Here is a 25,678-nt window from a genome sequence, read left to right as displayed (position 1 = left end):
CACAAGCATGCATTCCGTAATCTGTGGTTACCAAGAAGGTATCTTATAACAAAAGAAGCAGTGTTAGTATCACCTATATCTTGGACCTATGTGCCTTGATGCACACCTGTCTTAGATTTCATACTGCCTCAGTTTACTGACCACCCATTTTTAGCACTGGAAAGAAGAATGAACAAGAACTTTCTTCTATTCTGCCAGTGGTAATAGCTGTACTGCATTACTACTCAATATCAAATGGATTAAGGCCACAGCCAAGTGGATCAGATCTTTTGGGAGTATCAAGATCAGATCCTGGAACTGAAGTTGTACAGAATTCTAAGGCGTACCCTGTGGACTTTACTTCTCTAGCCCAGTTGATCATTTTAATTTGAAACCAATGAGTTAATAAGATGAGTAAGTGTTCCTCCCATGGAATGGTACTGTTATGACTGTCATAGTCCACATTGGTGTGAATAACTTGAGATGTACCTCTCTGGACTATATGAAGAGAGACACAACTGAACTCTCTGTGTGTCTCAGGCAGGTGTCTCCCTAGCCTTAAGCAGAATATTACCTTCACCTAGGATGATGGCTCACTAGAAACAGAAAATGACTGACTTCAATAACTGTCTTAACTTCTGGTGTCAGTCTAAGGGGATCCAGTATCTGTCAGCCTGGGATGACATGATCAACGGACCTTGACGCTTTGCTAGAGATGGTCTTCATCTGTCACCCCTGGAATGTTGGCTACTGGGTAAGGATCCTGCCACCCCATAGTGTCTTTTTTAGGAAGTGTCTCGAGGACAAAATTCCTGATGTAAAAACTCTTTCTAAAAACATTAGGAGTCTTAACTTGAAACTGCACTCACTGGAAGTAGTCCTCACCTTGGAAGACACAGACATTTGTGCAGTCAAAGAGACCGGGTTCAAGGCTGTGGACAGCACCCCAGCCGTACCGGTTTACACCTCCTTTCACACGTTCAGACCACAAACTGAAGGCATGAAAAGTAAAGGAGGCGTCTTATCAATATTCATTAAGGATAAATACCCTTCCAAATTAGTTAAATAGTATGATTTTCTGAAGATACTTCAGGCGCAATTAACTGTTGGTAGGACACCTATTCAAGTCATTGCCAGCTACATGACCCCCTCCATGAATGAAGTCACCTATTTGGATCTACTTGAATCTATCAAGATACATCCAAACACCATGGTTTTGGGTGACTAACTACCCATCCATTGACTGGGTAAATTACTCATGCTCAAACTCACTTGCTCAAAGGTTCCTCAACTTTGTTAACTCCAAAGTCCTGGACCAGCTGGTTGAAACCCCCACAAGGGGTGCCAACATCCTGGATCTGGTATTTACTAATATGGGAGACCACTGTAGCACCCCCACTGTGAGGTCTTTCCTGGTGAGATCTGACCACAAATCAGTCTCATTCAAAGTAACTATCACACCTGACCCCCACCCCCCAACCCCTGGAAGCAGTAACTAAACTAAAAAAAACTTCTCCAAAGCAGATTATAACTTCTTACGGGATGGTGTAAATAGATTCACTGCACCTCCCCCCTCAGATGGAAATGGCAGCTATGCTGAGTTCTACACCAGTGCTTTATAGAAACACCTGTATAACTGCATTGACTTAGTCATACCTGATCTGACCAAAGCAAGCTCCTAAAGAAAGAGCAAACCTGCTTGGTGGACAACTGCTATTGACAGGCTTTATGATAAGAGGAAGAAATTGCTGTCTATGAGTAAGAGAGAAGGAGCCCTAAACTGAAAGCACTCCCTCCTCAGCTTAAATAAGCAAATACTTCTTGTGAAGTCCTCCAAAGCAAACTATGAATCCAAATTAGCTTCCTCAACTAAAGGCAACCATAAGGTGTTCTTTAGTTACATCTGTAACCTAAAAGGAAAGGCCCAGATCTGTGCCAAACTGGTAGATAGTAATACCGCATATACTGACCTGTGGATATAGCGAACCTGTTGTGACCAACAGGTTCTGTGAAAACTTCACTCCGCTGTCCCCGCCACATGTACCCCATAACATCCCTACCCCTGTCCCCTACCTTGCATCTCTAAAGAGCAGGTCATAAAACACCCTCTCTAAGGCCAACAATACAGCATCTATGGGATCTGATAACATCCCTGGCTTCCTACATGGGCTTCAACAAGAATTAGCAACACCATTGGGTACTCTTTTCAATCACAATCCAAGCACCAGCTCTGTCCCAGCTGAATGGAAAACAGCCACCATTATTCCCTTGCACAAAGGTGGTGCTTCCACTGATCCCGGGAACTACAAACCTATTAGCCTGACTAGTCTCATCTGCAAAGGCCATGAAGTGAATCATCATGGACCTTATCAACAAAGATTTAGGAAATCTCCCAACTCTTGACTATGCCTGTTAAACCTGGTGGACTTCTTCGAGACTGTCACCAAGGCCCTGCACGAGGAAAAATCTGTGCATACAGCCTACCTAGACTTAGCCAAGGCTCGTGACACTATCCCTCACTCAAGGCATCATTGACAAACTCATCCAGCTAGGTATCAACCTTTATATCATTAGTGGGGTCGCTAACTGGCTCACTGATAGAACCCATATAGTCAAAATAGGGAATCCATCTCCAACAGCAGACCTTTAACTAGTGGTGTTCCACAAGGACCAATCCTAGGACCTCTGCTGTTTGGAATCTATTTCTCCAAAGTGCAAGCTAAAACTAAAGATCTGTGGCTGACAAACTTTGCTGATGACTGCAAACTGAGAGTGGTCATAGAATCTCCAAATGATGTCAACATCCCACAAGAGGGTCTTACACAAACAAATGATTGGTACCAAACTCATGGCCTTAAAGTCAATGCAAAAAAATGTATCATCACCCCTTTCAGTAAGAGCGATGCTGCTGCTACCTAACACTTCAATAGCAATAGCCTAAGAATGCACTCACTGGTGACAGACCTGGCCACACAGGTTGACAGCAACCTTATCTTTGATCACCAAGTCTCCGCAGTGGTAAGGTTATTCTATATTGCTCATCTCATAAGTAAGAGGATTGCCTCCAGAAAAAAAGAAGTTATAATCTTCATGTACTCTTCCCTCATCAGGCAGATAATGGAGTACAATGCCCCTTTTTGGTATGTACTTTTCCAAGCACCTGCAGCAACTGAAGTGACCAAAGGTTCTTCACAAGGAAACTTCAAGGTATTCAGTATCTGTCCAATGTGGATCATCTGAAATCACTGCCACTTTATTCTGTTTCATAGAGACTATTCAGAGGCAATCTCTGCCTTGCATGTAAGACAATCTCTAACCCTGCTTTATTTTAAATGCTGCACATATTCAAATGGTATACGGGTTACTCACTCTAAAAACCTTAACCTGATATGTGACATTAATAGAACCTGCTGGAGGAACAGATTTATCTTCCAGAGGTTACCACACATTTGGAACAGACTCCTAATTCATGTCAAACAGAGCACCTCATTGGCCCTCTTCAAATGCAAACTAGACGATCGGATGGGTAACTGTAAATTCACCCCAGGGGTTCCACCTGTGTCTCTTGGTCAGTGGCAATAGGTGCTAATCCTGGAAATAAGGGTAGAAATTGGCTAGGCTTGTAAGTGCCCTAGGGCCATTAGCCTAGTAACTTCCTATGAATGACAGAACACATGATGGGAAGAAGTGATACTGGTTAAAGTGCAGTATATTTGCTTGACAGAAGAATGTGAAAATAAGTATTTCTATTCTTTTCTTTAAAAACATTCCTCATTCTACCTTCCTTGCATCCCAGTTTTCTCTGTAACCCCTCCTCCATCTGCCAAATGGCCTCTTCAGTGTCTCCATGCACTCCCTCTCCACCATCCTCTGTTAGTCTACTCCAGTGGACCATAAGCCTCTCAATGAAAAAGTATTTTTGAAGATCAAATGAGTAGATGGTCTCTGTAATCTGCTGCTCATGCCCTCTCCTCCTGTCTCTCGCTCTCTTCCACTCAGGATAATCCCTTGACATCTCCATGACATGATCTTGCATGGCCATATTATACCTCCACCCTAACCTTGGGTTTTTTAAGGAGAAGATATCTAGCTCCTCTAGTCTGTGGTCATATCTTTTCTATTTTATCACATGCACCATTCTTGTGGCTTTCTTCTGGACTCCTCAGTTTCTCACCTTTGTTTATTCTAATAACCTAAACTTTCTCCGACATTCTTACCAAGGACTGTTTATGATTAACTGACATTCTCAAACACAAAGCATAAGATATAAAGTATGAGGAAATCAAAACATCCCATCATCTCATACCATTCTATGTATACAGCACATCTCAAAGTTTTACAGCCTGGGATCCACTTTCAGAAAGTACAGTTGTGTACACTTACCATAAATGTAGATGTTCAAGTGTATTCACTGTTGCAGTCATCACACTTGGGTTATCTGCCTGCAAGTAGCCCTCAGTCAGCCTGAATACCAAAGTCTTGAGATTTCTGCATCGGATGCTGTCGCCTCTTCCATGACGTCAGGTTGTCAGGGGTATAAAACATGCAGCTGAAGCCATTACATCAGTTTTTCTTGCCCCAGATGTCAGGAGCCCCCAAAATAGGAAGCAATCACATGGTGTGGAACATGTCCAGTAGAAAGTAAATACCATTGCCATAACATATGACCAAGAAAGAGGATAGGTAGAAAGTATATAAAAGACAGGGGGCTGGAGGGATGGTAACCAGGACTGCAACAGTGAACACATTCGAACATCTACATTTATGGTAAGTGTACACAACTGTACTATGTTCTTTGTGTTTCACTGTTGCAGTCATCACACACGGGTTGATTCCCAAAGCTGAGGAAGGGTGGAGGCAGTCAAGAAGTATTAGGGCTGGCCAGCAGGCCTTGTAAGACTGCTGTGGTAAATCCAGCTCTGAATTTAGAAAAGATAGGTAAGTGGTAATGCTTGGTGAAGGTGTGTACAGAACTTCAGGTTGCAGCTTCCAGGATGCCTCTGGTAGGCACTCCCCTGAGAAATGCTGTAGAGGTTGAGGTAGCCCTAGTGGACTAAGGTCTGATTCCCTGTGGGGTAGGTTTCCATGGTGCATGTAGCAGAAATGGATGCAGTGTGCTATCCATTTAGAAATGGTTTGCTTTGAAATGCCCTTATCCTCTACCCCTGTAGCAAAGCTGACTAGCAGCTAGTCAGATTTTCTGAAAGGGTTAGTCCTGTCAATGTAGAACCTGAGCTGTCTGTGCACATCTAAGGAATGCAGGATCATTTCCCCTTTATTCTGAGGATTAGGAAAAAAGGTTGGTAAATGGACGGATTGGTTTAAGTCACACTGGATACCACCTTGGGCATAAGTGATGGGTCAGTCCTGAGGGAAACCCTGTCCACATGGAAGATAATGAAGGGTTCCACAGCCATAAGGGCCTTTAACTCAGACATTCTTCTTGCTGAAGTGATGGCTAGAAGTAAGGGTGTTTTCCAAGAGAATAATTTTAACTCTGCTGTAGCAGCAGGCTCAAAAGGGGGGAGCGTGAGCTTCTCTAGTACAAAGTTAAGATCCCAGGCAGGAGTGGGAGCTCTCCTTGGGGATCTTAATTTGTTAGCTCCTCTCAGAAACTGTTTGATCAGAGGTTGAGAGAAGAGGGGTGGCTCAGTATTGTAATGAGCTGAGATGGCAGATGCATGAATCTTAATTGATGAGAACGATAGGCCTTTGTGAAGCAGCTCTACTAGGTAATCTAGGTTTTGAGGTAAGGTGGGCACGTCTGTGTCCTTTCCTTGAGACTGGCTGCAAGAACAGTATCTTTTCCACTTTTTGAATAGGATTTCCTAGTACTAGGCCTCCTGGCCTCAAGGATAACATCCAGCACCTGTTTGCTGAGGGTTGCTAGTAATATATTCAGGGAATAAGCTAGGATGCCAGGTTCAGGGTTTGCAGCTGAGGATGCAAAATCTGTCCCTCCTGCTGGGACAGCAGAAAGGGGGTCTGATGTAAGTGCCAGGTTGGCACTGCTGTCAGACTGCATAGGAGTGGGTACCAGTGCTGGCATGGCCAGTCTGATGCAATAAGGATCGTCCTTGGCCTGTCCTGTTTGATCTTGAGTAGTACTTTTGAAAGGAGGGGCAGAGGGGGAAAGGCATAGATTGAGAGGTTTTCCCATGTAAAGGATAGGGCATCCACTTTCCATGCTTAGCTGTGGGGAATTCTGGTGCAAAATCAGCTCAGTAGATGATTTTGGGGGGAAGCAAAGAGGTCCACTTCTGGCGTACCCCACCTGTGTATTAGACGTTTGAATGAGTTGGGTTCCAGTTTCCACTCGTGTGGTTCTATTAGATTTCTGCATAAGTCATCTGCCAGTGAATTTTGTTTGCCTGGCAGGAATTGAGCTTGCAGGTGCACTTGATAGCTCAAGGCTGTGTTCCACAGAGCCATGGTTAACCTGCAGAGTGGATAGGATTGAGTTCCCCCCTGCTTGTTTATGTACCACATAAATGTGGTGTTGTCTGTCTTTATCAAGAGTTGTCCTGGCAGGATAAGGTATTTGAAGGCTGTCAGTGCATTCTGTACAGCTAACATTTCTTTTTGATTGACATGGAGGTGAATTTGTCCTGGGCTCCATTTGCCTTGAATGCATTTGCCTGCCATGTGAGCCCCCCATGCATAGTCTGATGCGTCTGTTGTCAGGGTTTGGGCAGAGGGGGGTTGAGTGAAAGGGAGTCCCTTGTTGTGGCTGCAAACCTCTGCCCACCAAAGGAACACTGCTCTTAGGTAAGGAATGGTAGGAATCACTGTTTCCAGGTCCTGAGAATGTTGACACTAGAGACTTTTTAAGTACCATTGAAGTTTCCTCATATGCAGTCTTGCATATGGAATTAGTAGAATGCATGCGACCATGAACCCTAAAGCTTGCAGTATTTGCCTTGCAGATAGCTAGGTTTGGGTGGCCAGTAGTTTGAAGTAATTTGTCAAATTAATTTGTCAAATAAACCTGCTTTTTTGGAGTGAGGAATGCCATCTGGGAAGTCGTGTTCAAGCTTGCTCCCAGGAATACAATCTTTTGGCTGGGTACCAGATGTGATTTATTTTTGTTGATGATATACCCCAGAGAAGTTAGGAGTCTCTTTACAAACATCAGGTGCTAAAGTAGGAATTCCTGACTGTCCGCCTGAATCAAGCAATCATCCAAGTATGGGCAAATTTGGATATTTCTCTGTCTGCGGTATGCAATGGCTGGAGCAAGACAGATTGTAAATATCCTGGGTGCAGTAAATAAGCCAAAGGGAAGTGCATAGAGCCTGCCCTGAAAGGTAGATATTTCCTGCAAGATTCCCTTATGGGGATGTGCAGATAAGCTTCTTTTAAGTTTAGGGTGACTAGTCAGGAGTCCTTGGCTAGCACAGGAAGCAGCTGCTGGAGTGTAAGCATTTTGAATTTTGGTACCAGCAGTAAGGAGTTGAGAGTTGACAGATCCAGAATAGGGTGCCAAGAGTTCTCTTTTCTGGGCACCAGGAACAGTCTGGAGTAGAAACCCTGTCCCCTTTGCTCTGTTGGAACAGGTTGAATAGCCCCGATACTGAGAAGAGAAAGTACTTGCTTTTGGGCCTATGCCAACTGGTTTGGAGGAAGTCTGGCAATCCGCTTGGGGTTGGCAGTGAGTGGAAGTAGAATCTGTATCCCTGGGATACGGTGTTTAAGACCCATTCATCCTGAGTAATATACTCTCAGTTTTTTGCATGCAGGGCGAAATTTTCTCCTAGGGGTGCACGTACTTTGGCATGGCTGGGAAGGATGAAGGACACGTCATTGTGAACTTTTTCCATAAGGGGGTGCTTACCACTCCCTGTTTTTGAGGAGGGAGCACTCCATTGTTTAGATCTGTGCATACCCTGAGACTGTAGTCTTTGTGGTCTGTTGCCCCTGGGTTTGGACTGAGAAGGTCTGGGAGGGACTGGAAAGGACCAGTTTTTTGAAGGCCAATGCCTACTGAATCTAGGTGGCTGTACCTTTAAGAAATCTTTAACAGTTTGCATAGATTTAGCTTTTTCCTCCATCTTTTTAAGAATTGCTTCTGCTTTTGCGTCAAACAAACATTCTTGGTTTAATGTAGCATCTAGTAATTTTGCTTTGACAAGGTTTGGCAAGATTTGTTCCTTCAGCCAAGCATGCCTTCTCAGAACAGACCCAGTGACAGCAGCCCTGCAAGATTCTTCTAAGGCATCAAAACCATACTGCAAAGTAGGTTTACCAACTTGGTTTGCCGAAAGCATTAACTCTTGTAAGTCTTTATTTTCTGCACAAGAAGGAATCAACAACATTTTTTGTTTAATTAATTCCATAATATGCTGCTGGTACTTCAACATGTGAAACTGGCAATTTAAAGCCCTGATGGCAAGAGTCACAGAGGTACATACCTTCTTACCCAATCTGTCTAAAGACCTAAAATCCCTGTCCAAAGGCATAGGGTTTTTGGCTGTTGTAGCTTTAATACCTTTAGGTCCCTGGGAAATGGTCTCTGGATCCGCAGTGGGATTTTTAAAGAGAAACTTGTGAGAGTCAGGTACTCTGTAGTACCTGTCAGGCTTTCTAGGAGCTGGTGGTAAAGTATCAGGTGTAAGACTGGATTCCATGAAGACATCATCTACAATATCCGAGACAGGGGATCTAGCTAGAGGCCTATGCTGAGGCAAGTCTAAAAATTCCCTGAGTCTCTTTTGGACTGTGGGTAGTCCTGGCATTCCCATCAGAAATGCTCTCTTAGGGTATGCAAGGTTTCATCGAAAGAAAAGTCCTCTGGGGGGAGGCAGAGGTAATGGAATCCTCTGCATCTGAGTCCTCATAGGTAGATAAGGGTATGTCCTGATAATCACAGGGGTCAGAGTCATCGCACTCATGGTCTGTAGAATCAGAAGGAAAATCAATTCTTTGTCTTTTAGAGGGGGAAGGCGGGCTTCCCCTAATTAAAGTAATAAGGTCTTCAGCCATTCTCAGCATTTGTTTCTGTGGCATGGGAGCTTGAGAATGCGCCTTGGTTGTAGGTTTCCTAGGCGTAATGTGAAGTCTGGGCCTGAGAAATTTGGTAGGTTTAGTCATTAACGAAGTAGTCTGATTAATACGAACATCAGAATGTCTGAATACACCCTCAGAAGCCGGTGCCTGCACAGCTGCTCTGGACTCATCCAAGGTAGAGACATCCGCAGGTTCCATAGTCGAAGAAGCATCTCGCGTCATACCGGACTCCGAATGGGTCTCAGTAGAGGCCTACGAATCTGTAGAAGTAGGTAACAGGGGCTGTGAAAGCACCTCACTGAGTACCGGTGGACTGGTGACTAGCTTAACGGAAGCATCGTCGGCAGTTTTGGACCTATGCGGTCTGTCTCTGTCTTTATCCTTGATTTTTTCAGAAGATCGGTAGTTGGATGGCTTATCGAAGCCATTTCGGAATACGGTGAACAAGAGCAAAAGAATTTAGTGACAAAAATAGCCGAAAGATGAACAGTTTGGGCATTGAACAAGGCACAAAACTGACAGCGAGGAATGTCATGGTCTGGGCCTAAACAGGTGATGCAGTAAGACTGAAAATCTCTGTGATGTATTTACTTACCACAGGCAAGACAATTGTTAACTTTTTCTGACATCGGTTAGAGCAAGAAAAAAGGATCCCCTACAGGGTACTTAGCTTTAGAAGACTTCAGGTTTGAAACATGAAAATGAAAATTTCATGAAGCGGCCAACCAGCACTTGTGAACTGCTTCTGCTTCGGGCTCCCGCACGGCAAGAAAAGGTGATGTAATGGTGCTGGATGCATGTTTTATACCCCTGACATCATGGAAGAGGCGACAGCATCTGATGCAGAAATCCCAAGACTCTGGTATTCGGGCTGACTGAGGGCTACCTGCAGGCAGATAACCCAAGTGTGATGACTGCAACAGTGAAACACGAAGAACATCTGTTTCAAAAGTTGTGCCCAACCACCCACTTACTGCACTCCATTAGGAACTGACAGCTGAAATGTGCTGCTAGTTTACAGACAGAGTCATGCACCTGCTACAGTAATCAATTTTTATGTTCTTAATTTTCACTATATGTGACAAGTGAATGATTTTCTCCGTGAATCAACTGGCATACATTAAAAAAACACAACCTGCCATAAGCAAGCCTTGCAGATTTACAATGTAAATATCCATGCAGATCAGGCTGGATAATTCCAAGAACACTCTTCTGTGTCTTCATTTGACTGAGAACTCAACTCCTACACTTTTACACTATACTGTCAACTAAAATTAATAATATTAAGAAAATTAATTTCTTGATTTTTTCCACTAACTGAGGCACAATAAACAGAAAATTATTTCTTACAGCTGTGATTCTGGAGATGACAACATCATGCTCAAAAAAAAGTATGACAGCAGCATTATGGCTTACAAATTAACAAAACATGCAGACAGGATCAGCTAGGCATAAGTTTACAGAAAGAGTATATCATTAGAGTCCAGGGGGTTGGATGGCTGGCAGGCTGGGGTGGGGATGATGACTAAGTGGCCAGCAGCTTTCTCTCTTTCTCTAGGGATGCCATATCCACATAACATGAAGAGATAACATAGGCCGCAGCAAAGCAAAAGTGTAGGAGCAAGCCACTGTGTCAATATGGCAATACTAGAGCATGCACAGGATGCACACTACATCAACTGTCTGGAAACTAATAGGGCATAAAAACAGCAACTAACTCCCTCCAAGACAAATCCACTGGAGATGCTCCCTGCAGGAGAGCACCAGAAAATATCAATGGAGGGACCTAAGCTTAATAAACAGAATAGATGCACTACAGGTTGGAAGGAGAAATGCAAAATGAGGAAAATAACAAAAAGGGATACAAATGTTACCATAGAGAAGCACCAGCTGTAATGGTAAAACAATCATATTATCAACATTAATGCTTCGTAAGCATCTCTACACAGAGTTAACTTAAAAAAAAAAAAAAGCCTACTTTCTTATGAGAGTGACCACATGGGTTGATGATCTCAGGAATGCCTATGTTGCTTTAGCTGGTGATTGTTGCAGGGAAAAATGGACAAAAATAACTGCATTTATTCAGCAAAGATTTACACGTACTTTAAGCATGACTTGGAAGGAGCCTTGCACATCTCCTTTCTTTTCTAGTAGATATGCTGAAGCTTCATACAGCTGGTGTTTCTGTGTTATCTGAAAAAAAGCAAAGGTTAAACTGATGATATTGCAACCAGATCCACATTATACAAGAAATACAAACAGTTTTAAAGGCATATTTCAAACACGGACATTTTATCTATGTACAAATTTTAATACTCTGATCCTCACACAAAAAAGCCTGGGGAAAGCACATGAAAGTAAGGTGCCATCTCTCAAGTATTCAAGATGCTATACAACGAGCAATATTTGATCCAACAGACATCCATTCTTTGCAACAGAGAACAAATCAAGGACTTCTAAAAGAAACTGCTTGCTACTGATGGAAAGGACATAATACATGTTATTACTGGATCTAGCAAGAAATAAGAAGTTATGTACTCACCATAACATTCCATCTGAGTAGGTAAACTTCATTTGTCAGCAACCTATGGGTCTTCGGATCCATATCGGATCCAAGCCGGCAGTTTCCAACAGCATAGATCTGAGCTCCAAGCTCCTCCCCCTACCCATAATCCCCTGCCAACCCTACCTGACCTCAGATCGAGTTTGCCCACAGCTAGATAAGCATATAAAAATCACCCGCAAAACTAGCTACATACCCTTGCCATAAGGAAGGTAACATCTCGAACATCCGAAGGTCAGGGGGGTGGGGGGGGCCGGTTGCTGACAAATGAAGTTTACCTACTCAGATGGAACGTTATGGTGAGTACATAACTTCTTAATCTGAAGTAGTTAACTTCATTTGTGCATCAACCTATGGGACAGAGTCCCCAGCTACCTAAATCTTGGGCGGTCCTCAAGGAAGTATGTTCCGGAGCACTGCAGAGCCAAAGGATGCGCTCCCTGTGAAGACAATATCCAGCTTGTAGTGATTAATGAAGGTATGAGACGAAGCCCATGTTGCTGCTGAGCAGATATCATCCGAGAGTCTAGAACGAAAGGCCGCCGAGGTAGAGATAGACCGGGTAGAGTGGGCATGGACTCCTAGAGGTGTGGGCCGACCAGTACTTTCATATGCCAACAGAATACACTGAGAAATCCATCTGGACAGTGTGACTTTAGAAACAGCCTTTCCTAAGTTAAATTTGGCAAAGGAAATGAACTGATCTGATTGCCTATGACCAGCTGTTCTGTGTAAATAAAAGCTCAGTTGTCTGTGCACATCCAACGAATGTAACTTATATTACCCTTTGTTCTGGTAGTTGAGAAAAAAAACTGGTAGGTTAATGAATTGATTAATAGATGCAATTTTTGGGAGAAAGGAGGGATTGGTCCTGAGGTAGACTCTGTCTTTGTGGAAGGACAAATAAGGTGGTTTTGCACAAAGGGCTTGAAGTTCGGAAACCCTTTGAGCTGAGGTGATAGCTACAAGAAAGGTAGTTTTCCATGATAAAAATTTTAGATCTACTGAAGCTGCAGGTTCAAAAGGGGGGGGGGGGGGTTGTAAGTGCCTGCAATACCAAAGTTAAGTCCCAAGGAGGGACTGCTTCCTTCACCGGGGGTCTGAGTAGGAAAGTCCCCTTCAGAAAGGCTTTTCATAACTTAGAGGAGATCAATGGTCCAAGGTAACTTCCTACATGGTAGTGAGAGATAGCCGCCAATTGAACCTTGACTGTAGAGGAGCTGGCACCCTGATCAAAGAGTCCTGATAGGAAATCTAAAACCACAGGCAACAGAGCTGTGAAAGGATCTAAATCTCTGTGCTCCACCCAAATAGAAAAACGTTTCCATTTGCTATCATAGACCTTTCTGGTGGATGGCTTGTACGCTGCCGCCAGAATAGCTTTGACCTGGGAAGAGATACCAGGAGTCCTAGCTAACCTTGGAACTGGATCAACCAAGCTGTGAGCTTGAGGTTGCCCAGGTTTGGGATCAGAAGATATAATGGATGGGATATGAGATCCGGAATGGGATCCAGAATCCAAGGAGGATTCATTAGGTGAGACCAAAGATACAGGAACCAAGCCTGGTGAGGCCAGAATGGGGCAATGAGGATTATCTTGTTCCGCAACCGACTGGCTTTCGGTAGAAACTTCAACATCAGTGGAAGAGGAGGATAAGTATAAAGGAGACCGGGGGGCCAAGCATGCACCAGAGCATCTCGTGGGGATTCCCCGGGTGGGGGAATTAAAGTGAAGTAGTCGTTGCATTTCGCATTTGAAGGAGAGGTGAAAAGATCGCAATAAGGTTGACCCCAAGTGGAGAATATATGCTTCGCGACTTCTGGATTCAGAGACCACTCGCAAAGTGAGAGGATGGTGCGACTAAACTTGTCTGCTAAAATGTTGGACCATCCCGGAATGTGCGTCGCTATGAGAAAGCAGTTGGTGGAAATCGCCCATTCCCACACTCTCATGGCCTCTCGACAAAGGGGATAAGACCTGGTTCCTTCCTGTTTGTTGATGTACCAGACCACTGCCATGTTGTCCATCTGGATTGCAATCATTCCTATGGGAAGAAGGCTCTGCAGTGCTTGCATCGCCAAAAGCACCGCCCTCATCTCTAGGACACTGATATGCAGAGAGGTCTCCGTGCTGTTCCACGTGCCTTGGACTATCCTGCCTGCACAATGCCCCCCCCCACCCGAGGCGAGAGGCATCTATGGTCACAGTGGTTAGGGGAGGGGGGCATAGAAAAGGAGCGCCCCTTCTGGAGGTCCGGGGATTGGAGCCACCATAAGAGGGCCTTCCTGCAAACCCTGCTGAGGGGAATAGGGTGGTACAGGGGGAATTGCAGAAAAGACCAATGAACTTGCAGAGTCCATTGCAGGACTCTCATGTTCAGACTCACCATCGGCAATAGGTTGATGGTGGCCACCATCGAACCCAAAGCCCTCAGGACCAATTCCGCTGGGGGTGCCTGGGGTAGGAGGGCTAGACGCCTGTTTGTGTCCAACCTGGCTCCAATGAAATCTATGGTTTGAGTTGGAGAAAGGGAAGATTTCTCTATGCTGATAGTGATCTCCAGTCGGGTCGCTAGGTGAAGAAAGTAGTTTCTGGCTGCGCAGAGTAGATGCCTTGTGGGGGTGGTCAGGAGCCAGTCGTTCAGGTATGGGAAAACCTGAATGCCCTGCAGTCGCAGATGGGCCACTATCACCGACAGAAATTTGGTGAACACCCTGGGGGCTGTGGTGAGACCAAAGGGAAGGGCCCTGAATTGGTAATGGCTGGCTCCTAGCTGGAAGCGGAGAAACCTCCTAGATCATCTGTCCATCAAAATGTGGTAGTATGCATCTTTGAGGTCTATAGAGCACAGGCAGTCATTCTCCCGCAGGAGGGGGAGAATGGATTGAAGCGTGACCATCCGGAACTTTTCCTTGGTTACTGACAGGTTCAAGAGGGATAGGTCGAGGATCGGTCTGAAGTCCCCCGTCTTTTTTGGCACCAAGAAGAACTTGAAGTAAAAGCCTGATCTGTACTGGTCTGAGGGGACGTGCTGGATGGCTCTTTTTTCTAGTAGCCGCTGGATTTCCGCAGCTGCAGCCTCCGGGCGTCAGGGAGGTGTCTGGGATTGCGAGGGAAATGAGAGAATGGGATCTGGTAACCTCTGGATATGATGCAAAGCATCAAGTGGTCGGTCGTGATGGACTCCCAAGCTGCTAGGTGCCTCGAGAAGCACCTCCCGACTGCCTCCAGAGTGGAGCAGTCGGGTAACCCTTCATGGCTGTTGCGTGGGCCAGTCAGAGAATGGTTCTCTGGACCCAAAGTTCTTTGGGCCCCCTCTGCCTCTAGGGCGGCATCCACCCTGTCCTCCTCTGCAGTGGAAGGACTGGGGGTCCGGAGCGAAACGGGGCTGTTGTGACTTCTGGAACCACATCTTCTTCTGTCCCTTTTGGTTCTTGGAAAAGGACCTCTGGGGAGCAGAGAAGCGGACTCAGACGGCAGACATCTTCCCGTCCTTCTCTCTCTGGACGCAGGTTTCGCGTATGGTTTTGCCAAAGAGGGCAGAACCATCAAAAGGGGCATTAGCGAAAGATGCCTTAAAGGGTTCTGTGAAATCACAGTGATGGAGCCAGGCCTGTCGTCTTATAACGACACCTGCTCCCCTAGCTCTAGCGGCCCCTTCCATGGTGTGGAACAGTAGCCGCATAGAGGTGTTCGAAATAGACCTAAGAGTGGCCATTTGGGAAGAGTACAACTGTTTGTCCTCAGCCGACATGGACTCCAGGGGTGACACGGCGTACTCTTTGATAAGGTCACCCTGCAGTCGTATGACATGTGCCATGTAGTTCAGTGATCTCACTGAGAAGGTAGCTGAACTAAAAACCCGCTTCCCTAAGTGATCCATCGACCAAGACTCCTTGTCTGGAGGATGGACTGAGGGACTCTCCTGGGCTAATTCCCTTTTAGTGGCCGCAGCAACCAACACGGCATCTACAGGGGTTCCCTTACTCCAGTGTGATCTGTCGAAGGGTGGACTGAGTATTTTATCAGGTCTTTTTGGGACTGGCTCCACAGTGTCCGGCTCCTTCCATGCCCTGGTAGTGATCAGATCTACCAGGGGGTCACAGCTGGAGGGGACATCCAAGAGGTAGACGGGCCTGCTTCGAACACCTCCAGGAACACAGATTCATCCGAGGTAGGTTTTGGGGCAGACCACCCCCCACCAATCCTGAGCATCTCCATGATGTCTCCAAATGAGACGATCTCAGGGGGTGATCTTGGGGAACCTTCCCCTTCCTCCAAATCTGTGTCCTCGGTCAAGGACTCAGGGGAGTTCAAGTGCCTCCTCTTGCACTTGCGCTTGTGAGGAACATCCTCGGGGGGGCTGTCCGAGGAGACCTCACCAGCAACATCATGTTCCAATGGAACGACCTGGGACGTTGAAGCAGGCTGTCCCTGGGACTGGCTGATGGAAGTCAGACCCATCTGAGATGGAGTGCAGGGTGGAGCCGTAGCCAAGGCCGGGGGTCTGGAATCCCTCGACAGGACCCTCTCCACTACGTCAAATGCCGAAGGAGAGCTGCTCTCTCTGGGATCTGAGAGCAGACCCTTCCTTGGATCCGACAGGCGGACCGGGGCCGGAGCTGATGCGGTCGGATCCGAAGGTCCAGTATGCTCTGACCTGGACGGAGCCGAAGGCACACTGAAACCCTCAGATCCGAAGCTCAGCTCTCGGTTTCGAGAATTTGGATCCAAAGAAAAGGGACCCGACAAACTCGAGGGCATTGTCGGCGCCGAAGTGCCCGATACTGTCGGCGCTGACACCCCATCCGGTGCCGACGCTACACGGCTCCAAAGACTCCGAACCTGGGAAGCGGGTCGGAGAAGGAGCAATCGGGGCAAAAAATGGGGTCGAGCTCCCCCCCGGAGGGGGGGGGGGGAGGCAGGAGCACTCCCATCTGCAGCTGGGCCTGGAGGAATCTTCTCATCATCCAGTCCAAGTCTGCATCCGTCAGGCTTCGGGTGGATCTGGATGAGGCCACCGAGGCAGGACGGAAGTGCCGCCTCAATGACCTCGATGGGGGCCGGGCCTGCTCCTCCTTTAGTCCCGGTGAAAAACAAGGAGACCAGAGCCGAGGGGGGGGGGGGCTCGGAAGTCCTGGAGGGAGAAGACCGCTTAGCCGGCGGGGCCGATGAAGAGGCCTCAGCCCGCCACTTGTGGTGCTTCTCCTTCCGCTTCTCTTTCCTGGACTTTCTATCCTCCTGGCCCAAAGCGAGAGGTTGAGTCCCGGCCAGGGGAAGGGCGGCAGGAGTGGCAGTAGCCGCAGCCACGGCAGGAGCCACCGTGGGACCGGAGGCCGAAGCTGAGTCCGGGGGCAGCAGTCCCGCCAGAAATAGCTTAGCCTTCCTGTCCTTAAGTGCCCTGGGGTTGAACGCCGCACATATGGAGCAACCTGAAGACAGGTGTCCAACCCCAAGGCACAACACGCACCAAGTGTGGCCATCTGCCGGGGATAGCTTATGGCCACACTTGGTACACTTGGAGAAAACAGCTTTTGGGGCCGCCAACATACTGAAAAGAAACACACACACTAGGCCCCAACACACAGCACACTCCCTAACGCACTAATGAGGGTGGGGAAGGAAAAACTATCAAGAAAACTAACAGACCGGTTTAAAAATTATGAGGGACCTGTACACAACACACGCACACTAAAGATTATAGAAAAAAGGAGAGAAAAACAGTAACATTTTCTCACAAAAAATGCTAAAGCCTGGAACTCAGTGATCGAGCTGCTGGATGAAACCGCGGCAAACTAGATCTGGGGTCAGGTAGGGTTGGCATGGGGATTATGGGTAGGGGGAGGAGCTTGGAGCTCGGATCTATGGTGTTGGAAACTGCTGGCTCGGATCCGATATGGATCCGAAGACACATAGATTGATGCACAAATAAAGTTAACTACTTCAGATCATTTCTTTCATACAACACTGACAGCATTAACTCAGCATAACTTGCTTCAACATACCACTTTAGTATCATAGGTTCATACTTAAACACTATACAATCAATCTGCAGCTTGCACTGGAAGCTAGAGACAATGCTATAATCAGCCTTATGAGTTCCATAGTGCGACACACAGCTTGCCATGGTCTCCTCAATGATAATACTAGCCACTGCCTACATTGGTGCCCTGCACCTCCGTGTTCTCCTGGCCACAGGCATGTTGAGTATCCATGGTGAATGCACAGGATATCCATCCCATGGAATACTGTCTGCACCTGCCGAGCTTTTGGTTTCACTCTAACTGTAGCAAAAGTAGGGCTTTAATGGGAGGACTGCTTCATGTGCTATCAGCATACTTCTCCTTTTCTACCATATCCATGTCATGGGGTGGAAATGTCCATGCTGCATGGACCCACAGTACTTCTCCACAGCTACCTGTCACAGTCACCCTGACTGCATGGTCCTGTAGTGGCACCACCACTCACATTACTGAGAAGACTATATCTGACACATATCACCTTCTCCCCATGACCCCCACATGCCTAAAGTGGCCTTTGATCCCCTATCGCTTGGTAGTATTACTTGCCAAGTGTTCCCTTTGGACTTGTGTAAATGATGACAGCTGTAATCCTTTCCACTCCACTTTTTATATGTGGAGATGTCTGATGCACAATGTGACTGAACAGCATAGCCTTTAGATAACCTGCATGCATCTGTTTGTTCAATCTTGCACTCAGTACTACTATACATGTCAGAACTCACAAGAGGTAGAATAGACAGTGCCACTTTGCCTGTGCTGCCATATACTGTGCATGATGCCAAATGGAGGGGGGATGCTGCAGCTACTGGATGTCAAAATGGTCAAGCAGGTCCTGCTGCTGCAATGCTAGGTGAACATGGGGATGCTGACTAGCCACCTGATGATGACATACCATATTATGAAGCATGCTACAAGTATATGACAAGTTGTAGTGAGGGCCATAATACTGCCCCTATCCAGATGTCTCCTGGCTTCAGCAGGCCAAACATATGCTCTATTACATACCTGGTTTGAGCTTGGGCAATGCTGTACTGCCATTAAGCTATGCCTTGTGGAATTCATACAGATGTCATCAGCTAAGGGTCCAGGGAGAAATCAACACCAACTGGAACAAACTAAGGAAAGAAAGGAGGATGAGTGTTTACCTGTCATGTATGTGGTCATGGATATGTAAGTGCACATCTGTATCTGCATTTATCCACTAGATGGCCTGTGGGATTTCTCCATGCAGGAAACACTGATATGGAAATCAGGGTCACTGTCTGGGTGCTGTTTGGGCAAACTACCTGGCAGATAATGGAATGGTAGCCTTTCATACAGATGCAACGTTGTCTATGGATACTGGGTGGAGCTTTAATGTCACAAAGCTACAGTCTATGGCTCTCCCAACACTTCAAGGAGAAGGGTGACATCATAGAAGCCAAAAGTGGTGGTGGTGGTGGTGATGGCAGCCCCCACCCCCTGTACTGGGAAAGCAGATGTGCACATCCACATCTAGAAGCACTGTCCTGAGTCATTTTACAGGCTGACACCTGAATAATACACAGGGGGTCTTCAGTTTGCCTCTAAAAGATCCCTACAGTTAGAATGGTAAGTCTACAGACCATACATGTTAACCAATGGCTACATAATCTCTACTAACGAGCAGAAAATCCCAGACCTGTTTGTCTATCAGCAGGTGAACTGTAGTCCCCTGACCATACCACTTGCTAATGTATGAGCAACCTCTTCCCTCACCTGGATGGCCACCACTTGGACATAGCAAATGCTAACTTACACAGATCAGTACTGCTGCCAACATTCTGCTTGCAACTCCCCTTTTTTTTTGGCATGCTACTTGCCTATACTCTGAGAAGCAAACACATGATCTATTTTGTGTCTGGCAACTATAAATCACAACTTGCTTTCCCCATTCTCATTTGCATGCTATTATATACTCATTAGGTTACAGGTCTTAATTTGCAGGGCAGGTATAGCAATCTGCATACCCCTTTATCTGTGCCTTTTTGCTTCTTGCCACAAAGTGCTACATGGTCCTATTAACTGCGATCTTGATGTGTGTTCTCATTTTTATAGGTTCATAGAGTAGTATTTGATCATGAGGCAGCTAGGCAGCTACACACATATCAATAGATATTCTAGATCAAAAGCTGCTGAGGTGGTCACTGACCTAGTAAAAAGTGCTTTCACATGACCAGGTGGTGTGACACATTTTGCAAAGTAAACATAAGAAATGCAATCTGTAATCCATTTAGCTAAGGTTATTTTGCTTTAGAAAAAGAAACGAATAACTGGTCAGATTTCCTGAAGGCCTTTGTTCTGTCCAAATAAAAGCATAACTGTCTTTTATGTACATCTAACATGTGATGGATACATTCTCCCTTGTTCTCAAAATTAGGAATAAATACAGGAAGCGTGATGAATTGACTAATATTGTTTTCAGAAGCAAACTTTGGCAAAAAAAGATTTGATTCGTATTGTAGGGTGACTCTGTCCTAAGCAACCTTTGGCAAAAAAAGGTCAGATTCGTATGTAGGATGATGCTGTCCTTATGGAAAATCAAATATGATGGTTTGGAAGAAAGTGTTTGCAATTCCAAAATTCTCATAGCCGAAGTTATAACCACCAATTATAAAGTTTTCCATGATAAGAATATGAGATATATTTTGGCAGAAGGTTCAAAAGTGGATGAACTAAGTGTGCTTGTAAAACCATAGTGAGGTCCACAGAGGAGTGGGGTCTTTGATCGGAGGTCTACGTAAGAAGGCATCTCTGAGAAAGGCCTTACACAATTTGTAAGAAGTTAAAGAAGAAGAATTTTCACCTATGTGGTAATTGGATATGGCTAACTGTACCTTGACAGTGAAGTATCTTGCTCCATTCTGAAAAACTGAAGCAAGGAACTCAATAACTGCTGGAATGGGAGCAGTAAAAGGATCCATTTTTTTTGGTGAGTCCAAATTGAGAATCTTTTCCACTTGCTCTTGTAAATCTTTCTGGTGGAAGCTTTATGTAACCATACCAAGATTTCTTTAAATGGAGAGGAAAGCCTGAAATGTCTAGCCATCATTGGAGCTTGAAAACCATGCGGTCAATTTGAGGCCTGTCAAATCTGGGTGACTTTGTCCTGAATGGTGAGAAAGAGGGTCTGGACAAGGGTCCAGTGCCAAGGGAGGATGTGTCAGATGAGACCAAACGAAAAGGGGCTACACCTGTCAATGCCAGAAAGGTGCAATGAGGATCATTTTGGTCTTCAACCTCTGCACTTTCTGGAGAAATTTGGGGATGAGAGGTAGAGGGGGATAAGGGTAAAGGAGACCAAAGGGCCAAACATGGACTAGAGTGTCTTTCTGTGACTGTCCCTGAGGAGGGATCAGGGCAAAGAACCTGCTGCATTTGTTGTTGGAAGGGGATGCAAAGAGGTTGCAGCAAGGTTTACCCAATTTGAGGAAGATCAAGTTTGCCAAAGACTGATTTAGAGACCACTTGTCAGGCATCAGAAAGGTTTTGCTGAGATTATCTGCTAATTTGTTTGATTTCCCGAGAATGTGTGTTGCTACTAGAAAGTGGTTGGAAGAGAACGCCCATTGCCAAACTCTCACTGCTTCTTGACAAGGGGGATACGATTTGGTCCCCCCTCCCCATTTGTTAATGTACCAAACTATGGACATGTTGTCTGTTTGAATTGCAATAGTCATGAGAGGAAGACAGCTCTGAAAGGCCTGCAATGCTAGAAGAACTGCTCTCATCTCTAGGACATTTAAATGCAAATTGGTCTCTTCTGAGGACCATATGCCTTTAATAGTCCTTCCCAAGAAATGCCCCCCACCCCAATTGGGAGGCATCTGTGGTCAATGTGGTGGTTGGTGGAAATGGGACAGGATAAAGGGGCATCTTTGACAAATCTCCTTGGATTGAGTTCACCACAGTAGAGTGTCCTTGCAGATTCAAGATAGTTTTATAGGATGTTGCAAGGGCTGTCAATGAATGGACTATTGAACTGCTAGAGTCCACTGCAGGATATGCATGTGAAAACCAGCAGTAGGTATCAAAGTAATCACTGCAGCCATCAATGCTAAGGCTTTGAGAACCAATTTTGCTGGGGGAGAGGGTTGAGAAAGAATCTCTCTAACATGCAATCTCAAGGCAAAAATTCTGTTTTGTGGTAAGACAGAGAGACAACTGACTGTATCTTGCCAAACCCCTATAAACTCCAAGAGCTGAACTGGTCAGAGGTGGGACTTTGAAAGATTTATTGTGATTCCAAGGATGCAGATAACCAAAGTAATCCCTGGCTTTTACTAGGAGATGAATTGTCGGCTGAAATATACATATATATATATATATATATACATACATATGAAGACTGTCTTATATCTGATATAATTATCAGTTGGTGAAGTTTTAGCCCATTAATTATGCCCCAGCTGGAATGTTTGGTGTATGAGTAAACACACAGTAGTGGAGATGAATGGTCGACTACTAGAGAGTATAATACTTGTTTTTTTCAGTCAGTTAATTACCTCTATGGGCCAACTGAAAATTTATATTTTGATGGTTTAACTGCGCATTATATTGGATCAATATAACAGATTTTAATTATATATATATATATATATATATATATATATTTTTTTTTTTTTTTTTTTTCATTTTGGTATATAAGTTTTGTGTATGTTTATACATTAGCCTGTAATTTTGGTCAATATTGGATTTGGATATACTGCTAGCGACCAATATTATGGATTTAAAGGGCATTTTGTCAGGATTATCAGCTGATAAAGACAATTTATAGGCCTTTGGTCTCAATGCAGTAGGGACCATGGGTTCTAATAATGCGAAGGTTGATTCCAAGCATTGATGTGGGTTAATTTTTCAAAAAATTGACAAGGCACATGAAAACTCTAAGGTCTAACATTTGGCACTTAAAATTATTTAAGGCCTACAAACTTAAAGACATTACACCTAGAGGGTTAGGGATTCGCCTTCAACCCTTGGTAGGAGTAATTGACTCTCAGTTGTCACAGGACTGGGCACATGCCCAGCATCAGGCATCAATGCTATTTGTTAATACCCTGATCAGCTATTATGAACGAATCACTGAATTGCAAGTGGTAGATATTCACAATGTCTGTCTTGAGGCCCAAGGTTTTGAAACCGAGGAATGTTATAGGGAATATATTACTAATTTGGCCAAGGAATTAGCCACTCTTGAACAACAGCTGGTAAAGAGGAAAACACATAAATTTCAGAGGGATTTTAAACCATTTGTTACACAAAAGTATGTTAGGTTTCACTGACTCTAAGAATAATAACAATTATGGCAGAAAAAGACCAAGGTCAATATTGAGAAGGAAGGATTCTGTTGTTAGTGGCACTTCAGAAGATGATACATCCTCCACCACAGAGTATGATGCCCCTTCCTACCAGGGGTCCCCAGCCGCCAAAAGGAAACAATCAGATCCTTTAGGTGTCAGAGACGTAGGGGTGGTAGAAAGCATAGACACAGGCCCACAAAGCTTACAACTTCTACAGACTATTGTGAAACAGTGAACAATGTACACAATATATCTTCTTTTGAACTATCTCCTATACATAATAAAGTATTGAACAAAGGACTTAATTTTGTCCCGACCTCATTTGTTCCTGAACATAGTTTGGTCAAGGATATTCATGACTTCTGTAGATTGCTTAATCCCAAAAATTTTTTTTCAGATAATGATTTTTCTCAAAGATCTTCTGGTTTTAAATTCGGCAAGTCGGATTTTCAACCACCGATGTACAAACATGTTGCTATTTTTAAGGAATGTGTCATTAAAGATTTACATTTTTCGACCAGATACCAACCTACTAACACATACAATTTTACTCAAGCAGAAAAACTAGTACAAGAACTTCAACAGAATCATGACATTATCATCACTCCAGCCGATAAGGGAGGTTGTATTGTGGTTATGGATCTCCAAATGTATCAAGCTGAAGCTTTGAAACAACTGTCCAGTACTCGATTTTATATCAAGATGAGTGTCGATCCGACACTTAACTTTAAAATACATATAGATTCATTTTTGGATCTAGCTATGGATGAAGGTATTATTAGTAAACATGTTTGCAAACAACTTAAAGTGGTTGAGCCTATTGCTCAATATTTATATCTTCTTCCAAAAATTCACAAACATCCTACCAACCCCCCTGGAAGGCCTATTGTCTCTAGGAGAGGCTCTTTAACCGAACCATTATCTGCTTTCCTAACTTACTATCTTAAACCTTTATTGCCTAATGTTAGATCTAGGCTACAAGACACAACTGAATTTTTAAACATCATTCAGGATTCACAGTTGGAAGCAGATTGGTGGTTATGCACACTAGATGTCTCATCTCTTTATACGAGTATTCCTCATGACGCTGGTATTTCTGCTATTTCTTATTGGTTGGATAGGTCACACTTGTATACTAATGGTTTCAATAATTTCCTTTTGACACTTACTGATTACGTATTAAGAAAAAACATTTTTTATTTTGAGGGACATGCTTATTGGCAGAACAGAGGCAAGGCTATGGGGGCATCCTTTGCCCCCATATATGCCGATTTATTTATGGGATTTTTTGAACAATCATTTATATATGATTCTGATCATAACTTGTATATTAACAACTTGGATATCTGGAGAAGATATTTAGATGATTGTTGGATGGTGTGGCGGGGTGACAAGACACAAAGATTTGATTTTGTTAAATATCTAAATAACAATCCATGGGAGATCCAATTCACTATAAATATACAATATCAAGAAATTGTGTTTCTGGATGTAATAGTTTGTAGACAGGAAGATCACACACTTGCTACTAGGGTACATAGGAAGTTCCCGCAATACAATACATTATTGCATGCGTCCAGTTTTCATCCCTGCCACATCATCCGAAACATCCCGAAATCTCAATTTTTACGCCTCAAACGCATTTGTTCATCTGATGAGGATTATAGAGTATGTGCACATGGACTGTCTAATAGGCTTGTGAGTCGTGGATATTCCAAACATCATATTTCCAATACTTTGGACTTGACCAAGGAGACATCTCGCTCCACTTTATTACAATACAAACAACATAGGAATGAGGACAAAGCTAATACTGTTCAACCAATCAGGCTTGTTACTACCTTTGGGAACAATACAATCAGATTTAGGGAGATTATTAATAAACACTGGGACATTCTGAAGGCTGATGAATATTTTAATGAGATTTTACCGGAGAAATGTGCTTTCTCATATCGCAGGGGTCGCACTATTCATTCTCAATTGACTCATTACAAAATATATAAACCTGCTACAACAGTTCAAATGACAATTTTTGGTGACTCTTTGGTTGGATGCTTCCCATGCGGACACTGCAGTGCCTGTGAACACATTTTGAAAACTAAAGAATTTTCCAGTAAAAACACCTCTAATGTATATCAGATTAATATTTTCGGCAACTGCAGTTCAGATTGGGTTATCTATCTAGTTACATGCACCTGTTCCTCATTTTATGTTGGTCAGACATCTAGGCCTTTGAAATTTAGAATTAGTGAACATCTTAGTGCCATCAGAAATCGCAGGTTGTCCAATGCTTTATATAAACATACTATCAGTCACCCTACTTCACAATTTAAATTTGTTATTATTGACAAGATTTCTATGCATAGAAGATTTAAAGCAGGCTGGCACGATAGACTTAATATGGAATCAATTTGGATTACCAGGTTAGGGGCTCTTTTCAAACCTGGATTAAATTAATTGGAATAAGTGTCAGCCGACCTTTATATGCATTATAGTTTGCATATTTCCTATGTATTATGAAATGTATTTTTTATATATTATTATATGCATATTATCACATTTTTAATATTGCATATATCACTCTATATGAATATAATATTGTTTTCAGCACTAATTGTGTATTATAACTTTAGTCGTGTTTTTGATATATGCATATTGAATGTGGGTTAATTTAGGGATATGCCTTTAAGATATCTTGTTATATTAACACATCTTTCTATATAAAGGTTGTACCAGGATGGAGCAGTTTTTCATTAATGTAATTATTTACACTGAAGAAGGCTTAATA

At 44.1% G+C, this 25,678-nt stretch overlaps 1 protein-coding gene across 1 annotated transcript in view; it reads right to left on the bottom strand.

The window, feature by feature from the left end:
• The window catches only part of VPS8 (VPS8 subunit of CORVET complex), a 2,195,799-nt gene that overhangs the window by 425,365 nt on the left and 1,744,756 nt on the right, over window positions 1–25,678 (bottom strand). Inside the window, exon 32 of the mRNA XM_044075401.1 lies at window positions 11,089–11,178. Within this exon, the coding sequence (XP_043931336.1) occupies window positions 11,089–11,178 (90 nt within the window). The remainder of the gene's footprint in view (window positions 1–11,088; window positions 11,179–25,678) is intronic.

This window comes from Protopterus annectens, chromosome 6.part1, assembly GCF_019279795.1.
Source record: "Protopterus annectens isolate FY-2018-M chromosome 6.part1, PAN1.0, whole genome shotgun sequence".
Taxonomy (NCBI): domain Eukaryota; kingdom Metazoa; phylum Chordata; order Ceratodontiformes; family Protopteridae; genus Protopterus; species Protopterus annectens.
The sequence above is the reverse complement of the archived record's forward strand: the minus strand, read 5'-3'. Positions and strand labels throughout refer to the sequence as shown.